Raw genomic sequence first — 12,579 nt, forward strand, 5'->3', positions numbered from 1 at the left:
AAATTGGTAAAAACGTCAAAGTAATGTCAATGTCAATTAACATTTATAACTATTACAGATTATTATAGGACTTCGCCAAAAATAATAGATACAAAAATGCATTATATACTTGTGAATAAACTCCGAATTAATAAATTTTATAATCACTGGATGTATCGTTAAAATGTTTAATTGAAATCAATTTACTGCCAAGTAATCAATAACCTGTGCCCTTACCTGTGCCATTTTCATTGCTGCTCAATACACAATATAGACTACAATCTACAATATAGCCATTAGCCTTCGTCGATAAAATATGGACTATTCAAAATTATTCATTTCGAAGTTTCGAACCAATAATTCCCGAAATTAGAGCATTCAAAGAAACCAATTCACTAGATTTTGAAATTGAATATAAGTAGGTAAAGATTGAATTTTTGCTTTCCAAACATTAACCTTTATAATGATATCTCTACTATATTTTTCTTGAAATTAATAGGAAATTAGATTTTTCTTCATGATATTATGAGGGTGTTGAAGAATTCAACACCCGCAACAAGTCAAAAGAAATTTAATTAATCGCGGGTTTTCACAGTTACCTACATACTAGTGCATTGTTCTTGGCATTGTTATTAGTAGACTGGTAGTAAAAAAACCAAACAAAAGCTAAAAATTGGGATCCTCCTTTGGCTTTGTTAATACGGTAAAAATGAAACAAGATCTTAAAAGATTATAAATCACTTTATTCACACTCGAACACACTTGGACACAACATCTAATGCATTCTTTACGAATTTATGCGATTTTAGTACTTTAGAATTTTATTAAAATCACATAAATTATTTTCCTTTTCGAGATTTACGTATTTAAATAAATAAACTATGTAATAATGTATATTATGTAACAGTTATGTGAGACCATACCAAATTTTATACAATAATAATATCTGTGTGTTTATGTTGCATATGAATGTAAATTACTTACTATTAATAGATATCAAATCTAGTCTCCCAAGTCCAATTTTAATAATAAACTTCCCTTAAATTATCTGTACCATTTCTGTATAATATCATCCTAACAATTCGCCTATTACAAAATCCTAAGATTCATAATATAACATCACAAACTTATAACCAGGAACATATAATTTTGTTATGGATTATTAATATGAATTTAAATGAATTCTAGCAGAAAAATACACAAACTACAATTTGTATTACGTAATTAATGAGACAAACGATAAAAAATATGAACAATTGAGCAGTTCAAACTAAGGGAGTATTTTATCTAATAACAAAAAAGGGATGATAATAAAATTGTATAATCAAGTTTATAATTATTAATGTAACTGGCAATAGTAAATACTTAAAATATTTTTAATCTAAATACTTATGTAGATATTTAAATATTACATACAAGAAGTGACTTAGTTATTTAGGAAAATAATATTAATGTATGGATATGTTTCCAATTATTTCATAAATATTGCATACTAGATTGTACTTTGTTAACAAAATTATTATAACATAATATATTGAAACATAAGTTATAGCCGAAATATGTTAGTGTGATGTGTTTTAAATATTTTTAACATAAAAGAAATCCCAAAAATAAGATATAATTATTTCATTATTTCAAAGAACCAGCAAAGTATAAATAAATTATACTTAATATGTAATATTTTAGAATTATTCAGTCTACCATATTTTTGGGTTTCAATTATTTGAACCAACTTCCCATTCAATTAATTTCTTAGACAATATATTTATTGCTTCAAAATTTGCATTTTTTATCATGTAGGTATAAAATTCTAAACTACACTTACAATTCATCAAATTGTTCCCTATTACATTTAATTTCACCCATCATTACCTACACATTCAAAACATGACAAGTGACAGCTGCGCCACAGACGAAAAAAAATATTCAAACAGTCACCTACACAGATAAAACAGAGTCTTGACAGACCACAAATGTTGCCAGTATATTGAATTTTTTGATCAATATAGGCGTTTTCTGGATGTTTCTTGTCGTTTCTGGTACCACATGATGCCGAGTACAACTAATACGATAATTACAATGGCTATAAACATCATCCAAAGGAAAGTTTTGACGCCCGACATGGCGGGCTTGCTGTCTTCTATCCTTTCCCGCGGCGCTTCGAATGTCGCCGCTGATGGTATTATGTGTGATCTGTCTTCGTTCTTGTTTTGCTGGAAGAAGAATTTACATATAAAAGTGACGTTTACTTTAAGGCAGATGCATTTTGCAGAAGATTAATAGAAAAATATCCCAAATATTTGTGTTATAGGTGTTAGTCGTTTTGTTATAGGGATGTTCTATCAAAGTAATTGGAAAGAAATGAAATATTGCCATATTGGTAATATTAAGGGACTTATCAAAAATCTTATTTAAATTACATTTGAAAATCAGTAAATACATGTTTATAAAAACTTACCGATTCCAATAAATCTAACTCATACATCTTAATAGCAACAATATCATGGTTATCGCTCAAGTCGCCCGTAGTAGCGGAGGCTCCAAAGAAGTAACCAGTTGGTAATAGAACATTCTCGACTTTGAAGCACTCCTTCCACGCGTTCTTGCCTTCTAGGTCTGTTGATACTGTAATATAATATTTTTTTATTTATTATCTAGAATATTTAAATATATTGCATATATATTTTCTTTCAGAAGGTTTTTATTGTTGTAATATATAGGTATTATTTATCACTGAACAAAATGTTTTGAAAGCTGTTACTGCGGAAAAGAGGCGGTAAGAATCTATAAACTACTATTTATGTAAATTTCCCTTCAGAATATAATTTGAAATTTACAAAATCATTTTTTTTAAAATTACATATATAATAATAGAAACAGTAATACTTAAATGCATAACAGTCTTTAATTTGATTAGTAAATGAAAAATATCAATGAGATTAGATTGCATGAATTAATCCAAACTATTACTATAAATCCTTGCCTTGTATAAAAAGACAAGAATAGTTGACCTTTTAATCTTATAAGTATTGAATTAAACCTATGCCGATTGACGATCTAAATAAATATTTTTAATTAGAGTAAAAATGTTATTTTTTATTTCTATAATACAATATCTTTTTAGTTTTCCTTAGGCATAAATATCACATATGAAGTAGTAATTGATGTAAATTATATTATATACTATTAATTAACGTATTTATAATAATCTATACATATAAAAGAAAGTTGTGCTTGTTATACACTTAAAACTGAACAATGGATGAACCGATTTTGACTTTTTGGATTTGTCTCTAAATGGATTAGGATAATAGCCGTTTAATAATTAGAAACGATTCAGACAGAGTGGGACTAGCATCAAACCTATAAACATACTAGGTTTCCGCCCGCGGCTTCGCCCGCGCAGTCAAAGAAAAACTCGCATAGTTCCCGTTCCCATGGGATTTCCGGGATTACGTCATTTTCCCGGGATAAAAAGTAGCCTATGTTCTTTCTCGGATATCAAAATACAAATAAATCTCCATACCAAATTTCATGCAAATTGGTTCCTTAGTTTAGGCGTGATTGAGTAACAGACAGACAGACAGAGTTACTTTCGCATTTATAATATTATATAATAATAATATTATAATATATATAATATATAGTATGGATTAAACTTACCAATAAGAGTATCATCCCTATACACAATAGATATATACGTGTCATGGTTGTAGTTCCTGAACTTCGCCTCGCAACCCGCCACTTGCGTGTGTGTACCATCTCTATCGTGATCGTAGTGCAGTGTACCATTGTTTATCATCGCTGATATGTATGGGTGCTGATGCTGTTGATATGTATAAGATTTTATATTATTGAATTTCTATACGTAAATGTAAATCTATACTAATATTATAAAGCTGAAGAGTTTGTTTGTTTGTTTGAATGCACTAATCTCAGGAAGTACTGGTCCGATTTGAAAAATTATTTCTGTGTTAGATAGCCCATTCATCGAGGAAGGCTATAGGCTATATATCATCACGCTAAGACCAACAGGAGCTGAGCCACGTGGGTGAAACCGCGAAGCGCAGTTAGTTTTTTATATATTAGTCTACATAATTACCACGTAAGTAATATAACTTACGAAAAAATTATTTATGAATTTAAGTTAATTAATGAAAATTTATAATACCTTATAAAAATGAGGTGTACGTAAGAACTTCCATATTTATTATTTATCTAAGAACCCTAAGAAGTAATGAATAATGATTGAAATCGTAGATCCTGTTCTTTAGTGGCTATTATCATAAAATCCAATTGCAACTGCTACAATTCAGTATAATATTATAAAATAAAATAAATCTCAATTTCACAAATTATTTTGTGCCTTTATTGTTAATACAAGGCTCTGGCTCTCTTATTAAACCTTACATTATATCAACTTTCTGCCTATCTTGCCAACAAAATACCAACATACTCACATTATGAGCACCATTATGATTACTGTATGTATCCATGACAATAGCGAGTCCATTGAAGTAATCCTTACTCCCAAACACTGGTCCAGGCTGCATACGATCCTTCACGTACCAAATGACGAAACCATCGCCGAATAAATCTTTACCACGCCCATGGACTTTGAACTGCACTTGCAAATCCCAGTTGCGAGTGTGGCATGGCTGTAAAAAATAAATACAGTTAAATAGTTTTTCGATATTTAGTTTTATAGCATTCAAATTCTTTATAAATGAATTTTTTTAAGAATACATGAGAATCGATTTGGTGAAAATTTCTCTAAATAGTTTTTCTTTTACTAAGGCCTTGCATATCTTGAAGATCCAGTTTCCTTAATTGGGGTATTAATGGAGGATGTATGGTAATGTTTTAGAAAATATTATATAGCTAAATGTATTCGTATTTAGTGATTACAGTTTTCTCAATTGATTTCTTAACTGAAATATTATGTTTATTCAGAAGTTATTGTCTTTTCAACAGAATTTAAAAGGTAATAAAATTATTATAATAACTAAGCATGGACAACTTTGAAAGTGTTTACTTAGTGTTACATTTTAAGATTGTATTAATTTGCTAAAACTGGCTTGGTTGTTTATATTTAAGATCAAGGTTGTGCAATGTCACCAAAAGTTTCTAGAAAAATTAAGAAAAGCATATTATTTATTTATTAAAGAAAAAGTGAAAGTATTTAAGAAGTAGACCAGTTTATAAGAATACTAGGTTCCGCCCGCGGCTTTGCCCACATGGTGTTTTGATAAAAGGTAGCCTATGTTCTTTCTCAGGGTCTAAAGATTGTTTGTTCTAAATTTCATCAAAATCGGTTGAGAGGTTTAAGCGGGAAAGCGTAACAGACAGACAGACAGAGTTACTTTCGCATTTATATAATATATATTTAAATTTAAATATTTAAATTTAAATAGTAGGATAACTTCACATAAAAAGAGAAACCTGTAATAACAATGTTGTTATTTAACAATACTTTGTATTACAAAATGTTTAATAATAAGCTAACCTTGAATATAGATTCTGACCTTGGTTTCTGTATCAATGCCAATTCGATACACATGATAAAATATACATTGTAAATTGCATTTTATTTTTATTCTTAATTTATTTATGACCATGAACTAAACAATATTGTTAAGAGAGAAAGTTTCAAATGTTATGATAATTCCAACCACACATTTTAATGTGAATACTTCATGTAACACTAGCTTTCCGCCCGCGGCTTCGCCCGCATTTTCAAAGAAAAAACACCTGTCCCGTTCCCAGGAAATTTCCAGTATAAAACCTATCCTATGTGTTAATCCAAGTTACCCTCTATATGTGTGCTTAATTTCATTGTAATCGGTTCATAGTATTCGCGTGAAAGAGTAACAAACACACACATACACATCTGTCCTCACAAACTTTCGCACTTATTATATTAGTAGGATACTCTCAGCATCTAAAGTATAAATTTATTTATAAAGAGAAAGAGACATATTCTTATCTATATGATCAGCTGTAATGATTAATTAGCTACCAAAATGTACATATTTATTCATAAATTTCCTTGTAAATGGTTATTTTCAGAAACATATTTAAATACTTCAAATCTGAATTTTACAAATTTTTAAAATAGGTAAAGTCTAAATTTTTCCATTATATTAAATTATTTTACATGTTTCGATGAATTTATGCTAGTTATGACATATCATTGAAATGTTGGAAGAACATATTTAATTAAATCTTAAGACACTTGTGAATAAAACAAAATGATTATTGAGTACAAGTTAGTAATAAAAACAAGATTGATATCAATGTAACAATAATGGAACATGTCTTTAGTCTTACAAAGACAATGATAAGACAAACAAAAACAAATTCTGAGTAAATACCAATTACTCATCAATACATTTGACTTGATAATTTATATAATTGAACTTCAATGTTCATTATCTGTTTGTTAAAATGGAGATCATAAAATAATTTTGGTATACTTAGATTAATTCTAACCTGGACATATCGGTAGTATAATATGGATATCATCGATTGTATTCTTGTTTTTCGATACAGTATTAGAGGTTGTATAAACGTTTTTAATAATAAGAATAAAAAAAGACCAATACTCACATGAGTATTCCAAATTGCGCCTGATTTTGACTGCAAATCAGGTGTGAGTCGAACATAATTTGAAGTAACTATCGTGCTACCTAAAAAGTCCCAGTAAGGCATGGCCATACCACTTGCTGTAATAAAATAATTAGATTTAATAAACTTGAAAATGCACAATGTCTAGTCGTAGGCACAGGTCACTCACCTTGGTAAGGTTTCGTTAATGAATGTTCCCTTCGAATATAGTCTTGCGTATTCCATTCTGCTATTATTGGCGCTATTAATAAAGTAACGATGGTAAATACACCGCTTATACTTTTTGCGTAAAACATTTTGAAAATATAGGTACGGTCAGATAATAAGACTACACGATGACAGTCAAACTCCAAGTCCAAATCATGGCAGCCGACAGTGTTGCCGTGACTATAATAGAAAGTCGCTATATTATGGATTAAATATTCTCCCTAATGTTCCTTTATCAATTGTTAATAAATAAAAGAACTTAACATAATTTATCGTTTATTCTATTTAAGTATCTACCAAAAAGCCAAAATATATTTATGGGCATATATAGGGGTATATTATTGATAAGTATCAAGGTCTGAATATTTATTTTAAAGTGAAACTTTTATTACATCGTCTCAAACTTTTTGGTCTGTGTAGCGCATGTCGCGTGTATCGCGGCTGCCGAGTAGGTATACCTACTAGGCAGCCGACCGACACGCGACATGCGCTACACAAAGCAGTGTTCGGAACCGTTCGAACAGTTTCACTTTTACCGTGGTTTCATAAAACCACACAACATTTTTTTATTTAACTTTTAATTTGTTCGTACAACAACCATTTTTCATTTTAAAGTTGTGAGTGTAATAACTAATACTGTTTAAGACGGATCTATTTTATTTAATAAGGAAAATCAAACTTATAGAAAACTACCTTAATTATGGGAAGTTTAACTAGTTGGCAATACTTTCTATTGACAATCGACACGAATGCATGACGTTTGGCCAATTGGATAATTTACGATGCTATATTTTATTCTGTGGTCAGAAAAAATATTTATTGAATGGTGTGAAATACGTTATTAAAATATTAAATGCATATAATAGTAACATTATATATTATTTTAAACAAAGCAAGCGAAATTAAACTGTAAGTAATCTACAAGCCATTTGATGAACGCAGCATAATAAAGTTTGTTAATTTTAATTTATTCAATATTCACGTCATAGATGGCGCTATTAACAAAAATATTTTACAAGCATTTTCACTTACATTATGAGTACAATTGAGTTACGATGAACGGAAACAGTTTTGTAATAATATTTTCTTCTAAGGAATAGGTATGGATAAAGTGCAATGTCCAATGGTATGCAATTTCTTAAAATTGTCAATTATTATGACTTATTTCTCTATCTTTTCCACAAGGTACCTACCTACATCATAACGAATGAACGGTGCAAAATACAAATCAAAGAGTATAAGTTGTATACGTAGTATATTATTATTAGTCTGTGGTATAAGTAATACGGTTGGAATCCTATGAAAGTAATAATTATTATACTCTTTGCCTCCTTGATTTCGAAAAAAAAATGCCAATTCTTGTGAAAAAAAATGCCAAGACTAGAATTAATTCAAGTCACACATTTAGTAACAAAATAATGAAAACGGGTAGGTACAATCGCGTCCGCGTTAAAATGTAGAAGCCCTTCTGGCTAACATTGAGAGACACCACACAAAAAAAAAAAAAAAAAGGGTAGGTACAAAAATTGAAGTTGTAATTGCGTACGCCGTACAGTACCTAGTTTTTGTGTACGTAATAGGTACTGTATACATGCTTACATGTATGGAGATTCGGTAAAGTACTTTAATTAAGGAGATTCAGGATTTATTCATTGTTTTACATGTTTCAACACATAAAACAAAGACGGGCCTATAAAGTATAACCGGTTAATATTAAACCTGACGTATGGCATTCCCAAAATTGATTGAATTCATTTCCGCGGAAACAAGGGTGTGTCGCTTTCTCTCCGCGGATGCACCCACTTTGCTACAATATCGTTGCTAAGGTCAAAAACGCAGCGGTCAACGACTTTTCGGCAACTTTTACCGCGTCTTCCGACCACATGTTTACATATACTCGTAGTTTTTTAGTTTTAAAATTGCTTGTACTTACTTACGTGAGAAATTTAAATGGTCGAAAATAGTATGAATTGTGTTTTTTGTTTGTTTTGTGGTTTCAAAATAGCAATATCATTTTTTTCTGTTGAAAAAGTTAAATTTGAAAGTTTAACATATTTATAGATGCGCGGAACATTCGAATAATATTTACGCCAGAAAGTTATTTTTGTGTTCTGCCTTTGCAGGACTGACTCTGACTGACTCCTTAGCTCATTACTTAATGATCTAACTGACTCTAAGGATTGACTTAGTTTTTAATTTTTTATAAATGAAATAGATAAATATGAATTATGCAAGTTTTAAACGGTTACAATCAAAATATTTCTGTATAAAATTCCTACAATATCGCGATTGACAGTGATATATTGGAATAAGGAATGCACTTTTTTGCACGCATACTTGTGCACTGCAGTGCACTACAATAACTTCAGGTTCGTAGTTACTCTATTATGTAATAACTAATAATATAGTATATACATTTGAACAGTCTGCTGTCATAATCGAAAATGGTCACCAGGGCTGAAATGGTTGTTAAATTGAAAAGTATGACAATGATATTGCAAAAAAAACTCACTACCAGCATCCAACATCTAACTAGTGATATTATAAGGATATGTTTGTAAATTATGTAGGTACATAATAGGTAGGTACTAGATTTCCGCCCGCATCTTCGCCAGTCGCCTGTGTTGTCTAAAATTAAAATAAAATAGACATTTGAAACTGCATCGAGAACCACGCTATCAATTGCTGATAACATAATAAAAATCGGTGTAGTAGGTACCTAGTTTTTGAGTTTATCGCGAACAGACAGAAAGGTAGGTGCAGCGGAGGACTTTTTCACAGATACTATTATAATACTAATCATTTTGTGTTCTTTGTTGAGATTGGCTGTATGGCTAAAATTCAGCCAGAAAGACGTAGGCATATATTATGTTATATTCCTGAAAATAGCTTTTTTTGACAAGTTGATTTTTTACAAATCACAAATGTTCAAAGAAACTAGCAGTGGAAAATTAGAGTAGAGCAATTTACAATATCCCTGCGCATAGGATACATCAAAGTTTCTTAAGCAATGCAAGTGACAAAACAAAACATGGAGTTTAGGTAGTTGAATTTCATCGAGCAATAATTTTCAAAGATATTGTAATGTTATTTAAATTGACATCCATGATCCAATGTATTAGGCATTAGCTGATGGGTTTTAAACTCAGTTTTAAAGGGAGAGATTACAAGAGAAACTCTATGGGTTTCACCATTGACTACGACTAATAGGTTATCGCAATCGTATAACTATAGGAACAGGTATTAATCATAACAGATTATAAACAAAGCAGGTTAGATTTCAACTTAACACCTTTATTTTTTTCTGACAAGAACTGTTTTCAATAACCTTTTTAAGGTCATTTTCCCAAGTGGCACTTCAAAACGATATGAATATTATAGTACCTTATAGTCCCTGGTCTCTGTTATTGAATGTTTTACATTATTTACATTTTCTAAAAGCTCTTCATGCATTTTTAATAAACGTCTTATGATACAAATTTTTTCTTCTTTTCGCAAACAAACAAATTCCTCGCAAATTGTTTGCACACTGAGTTGTTCGAGCATTCCCGCGAGTTTCTGTGTTCTGACGTCAAGTGGCATAAACGGGTCGTTTAAACCTCCAAATTGTTTCGATGAATGTGAGGCCGTGACCCAATTCCCTGCTCGTTCACTTTTACTGCACACGTCATAACTTTCTACATCGGCATAGATTAATGAAAGTGACAGATAAAACCAAAAGTGGTGGTTTCTGAAGGCCACCGACCCGACCTACCTTTGAAACCAGGTCAGAGAAAGCAGTGAAAGTGTAATGATTTGCTCTTGACATTCTCCGGGACATATTTTGGGTACTTTTAACAACCGTGGTGGCTCGCTACAAAGGTGTTTTGTAGGTCAGTTCGATTGTTTGGTATTTTTCCTTGGTTGTTTTTCGAGAATGTTCTAACTGGGTCAAGAAGAGTGCGTACTTATTTTGATGTTTTATTTTGTTACATTCTATTAAGTTTGTTATCGCACGTTTTGTGGGCTAAATTTCTCTACAAATTGTTTTAAATTGCTTTATAAAAACTTCTAAGCATTGATGTTTATTAGAAAACGCGTTGATTATGTATTTTTTATAACTGCAGAAACAAAACGCAACCACTTTATGATGCGTAGGCAGTTGAGCGTTTAGATGCAGGTGTAAGAAAAGGGTGGAGTTTTCATACAAAAAAATTACACAGTACTGAATTGAATCAATATAATATGTACTCTTATACTACTGTTAAGAAACATACATTTTATATCACTGCCAATATACCTATATTTTGTTTGTTTCTTTCTTCCTTATTTTATTATGTCTTCATAATATTATCATTAAAACTTATTGCAATAGCTACGTACATAATCAATCAACAATCTTTTGAAGTCTTAAAGAAATTGAGAATGAATTTAATTGTTAAAGTTTTTCCCACATCGAAGCTTCTAGAAATTTCGACGGTGGAATTCATTCTGCATTCCATGGACACGGTTTTCCCTTTTATTGGCGGAATTAATGTAGATAACATTTATTAATTGGGCACGGCCCTTTTTAAGTTATAAAATTAGAGATTTATTACTTAATGACGTTGTACTAGTAAGTCAAGTAATTAAATTGAAGGGATGAAATTAATTATCAAAATGTGTTTTAAAATGGAAGTTGGATATTTTTTTATCTAGGTCTAGTGTGCTTTGTAAAACACAAATGGTCATAAGCTATTTAATTTCATTCGAAGGTAAATAAATCATATTTTATAACTATTTAATACGTAACTTTCAGAACTAAAAATGAAACAAATATTAATGCATATCTGATTGATCTATTATAACTTTATAATGTAGAGAATATTATAGGAATCATGTTATTTTCAAAAATGTCTATTATCTAAAGTCTCATTTTCGGAGGGTTTGATAATATAATTGAGGGTTTATATTTGCATGGAGGGAAATGTTAATAATAGTTGTATACGTAGTATATTATTATTAGTCTGTGATAATAGTAACTGATGATTCATATTTATACCATCATATATTTTAATGTAAGCCAATTCGTATGTGCCATTTGTATATCATACTGCTGTTGATAAAGCTTGTATCGTTTACAAAGAAGTGGTGAGAGAGTCATCATGTGACATCAAGTTTTCAAGTGCAATAAACAATTCTATAAAAACGAGGTTACTCTTCAAACAAGGCCAAATGTAAATAAACAATAAAATCTCAAATAGAGCTATAAGTCACGGCAATGTGTCTGTTTGTAAGTGAAAGTAATTTATAGAAAGTTGTGGAAACCACGGCGTTTTCTCGTACAGATTGCAATAAGACAATGAACTTTAGTATATTAGAAAACGTACCAAATTATTATCTTGATTAGTACATGATTGTATCGTTTGAAAGGTTAATCGTGTTTCTTAATATGTATTACTCGTCTGCGTATTGTGAGCGTCTTTATTGAATAGAATTTGTTGTGAATTTTCCTCATTCGCTTGTTTACATTTGTTTCGTAGGAATGCTAAAAATTGTTCATATTACCTATTTGATTGACGTGTAGAAATTTTCATGATGATGATGATGATAAATGCAAGCTTGTTTATTTGGAGATTAATATCTTCCAATAAACAAGGCTACTGCATACTACTACTCTAATACTTAGCTTTTTAAGTGACTAATGTCAATGTCTTAGAAAGCCATGTACCATGTAGCAGTTTAAAAAAATGTACTTACCTAGGTAGGTATAGAAGTAATACTAATGTTTTTAAAAGATCGTTTTAT

The 12,579-nt window shown here is 30.4% G+C and overlaps 1 protein-coding gene and 1 long non-coding RNA gene across 2 annotated transcripts in view; both read right to left on the reverse strand.

Moving 5' to 3' along the window:
- Nucleotides 1-701: 701 nt before the first annotated feature.
- LOC149478039 (vesicular integral-membrane protein VIP36) lies at nucleotides 702-6,996 on the reverse strand. The gene is made up of 6 exons (XM_089710045.1): nucleotides 6,776-6,996; nucleotides 6,589-6,704; nucleotides 4,440-4,637; nucleotides 3,643-3,805; nucleotides 2,438-2,604; nucleotides 702-2,192 (listed from the first exon to the last, which is right to left on the reverse strand). Exons 1-6 carry the CDS (start codon nucleotides 6,900-6,902, stop codon nucleotides 1,980-1,982), a joined length of 984 nt encoding a protein of 327 aa, XP_089566171.1. The 5' UTR covers nucleotides 6,903-6,996; the 3' UTR covers nucleotides 702-1,979.
- LOC149478040 (uncharacterized) overlaps nucleotides 702-12,579 on the reverse strand; it is a 180,385-nt gene continuing 168,507 nt past the window's right edge. The window contains exon 2 of the long non-coding RNA XR_016317515.1: nucleotides 702-1,266. This is a non-coding gene — a long non-coding RNA (uncharacterized LOC149478040). The remainder of the gene's footprint in view (nucleotides 1,267-12,579) is intronic.

The sequence above is a fragment of the Colias philodice genome, chromosome 23 (assembly GCF_061535455.1).
Source record: "Colias philodice isolate Cphi_HAF_F1 chromosome 23, ilColPhil1 Martin Lab GWU primary, whole genome shotgun sequence".
NCBI classification, from domain to species: Eukaryota; Metazoa; Arthropoda; class Insecta; order Lepidoptera; family Pieridae; genus Colias; species Colias philodice.

Excerpts from the sequence above, each read along its gene's own strand:
- LOC149478039 (XM_089710045.1), bottom strand. The coding sequence starts at position 6,902 with ATGTTTTACGCAAAAAGTATAAGCGGTGTATTTACCATCGTTACTTTA. Across the intron at positions 4,638-6,588 it reads GCGCAATTTGGAATACTCAT|CCATGCCACACTCGCAACTG; the intron begins GTGAGTATTGGT and ends TATTTTTTACAG. Across the intron at positions 2,605-3,642 it reads TAGGGATGATACTCTTATTG|TATCAACAGACCTAGAAGGC; the intron begins GTAAGTTTAATC and ends ATTATATTACAG.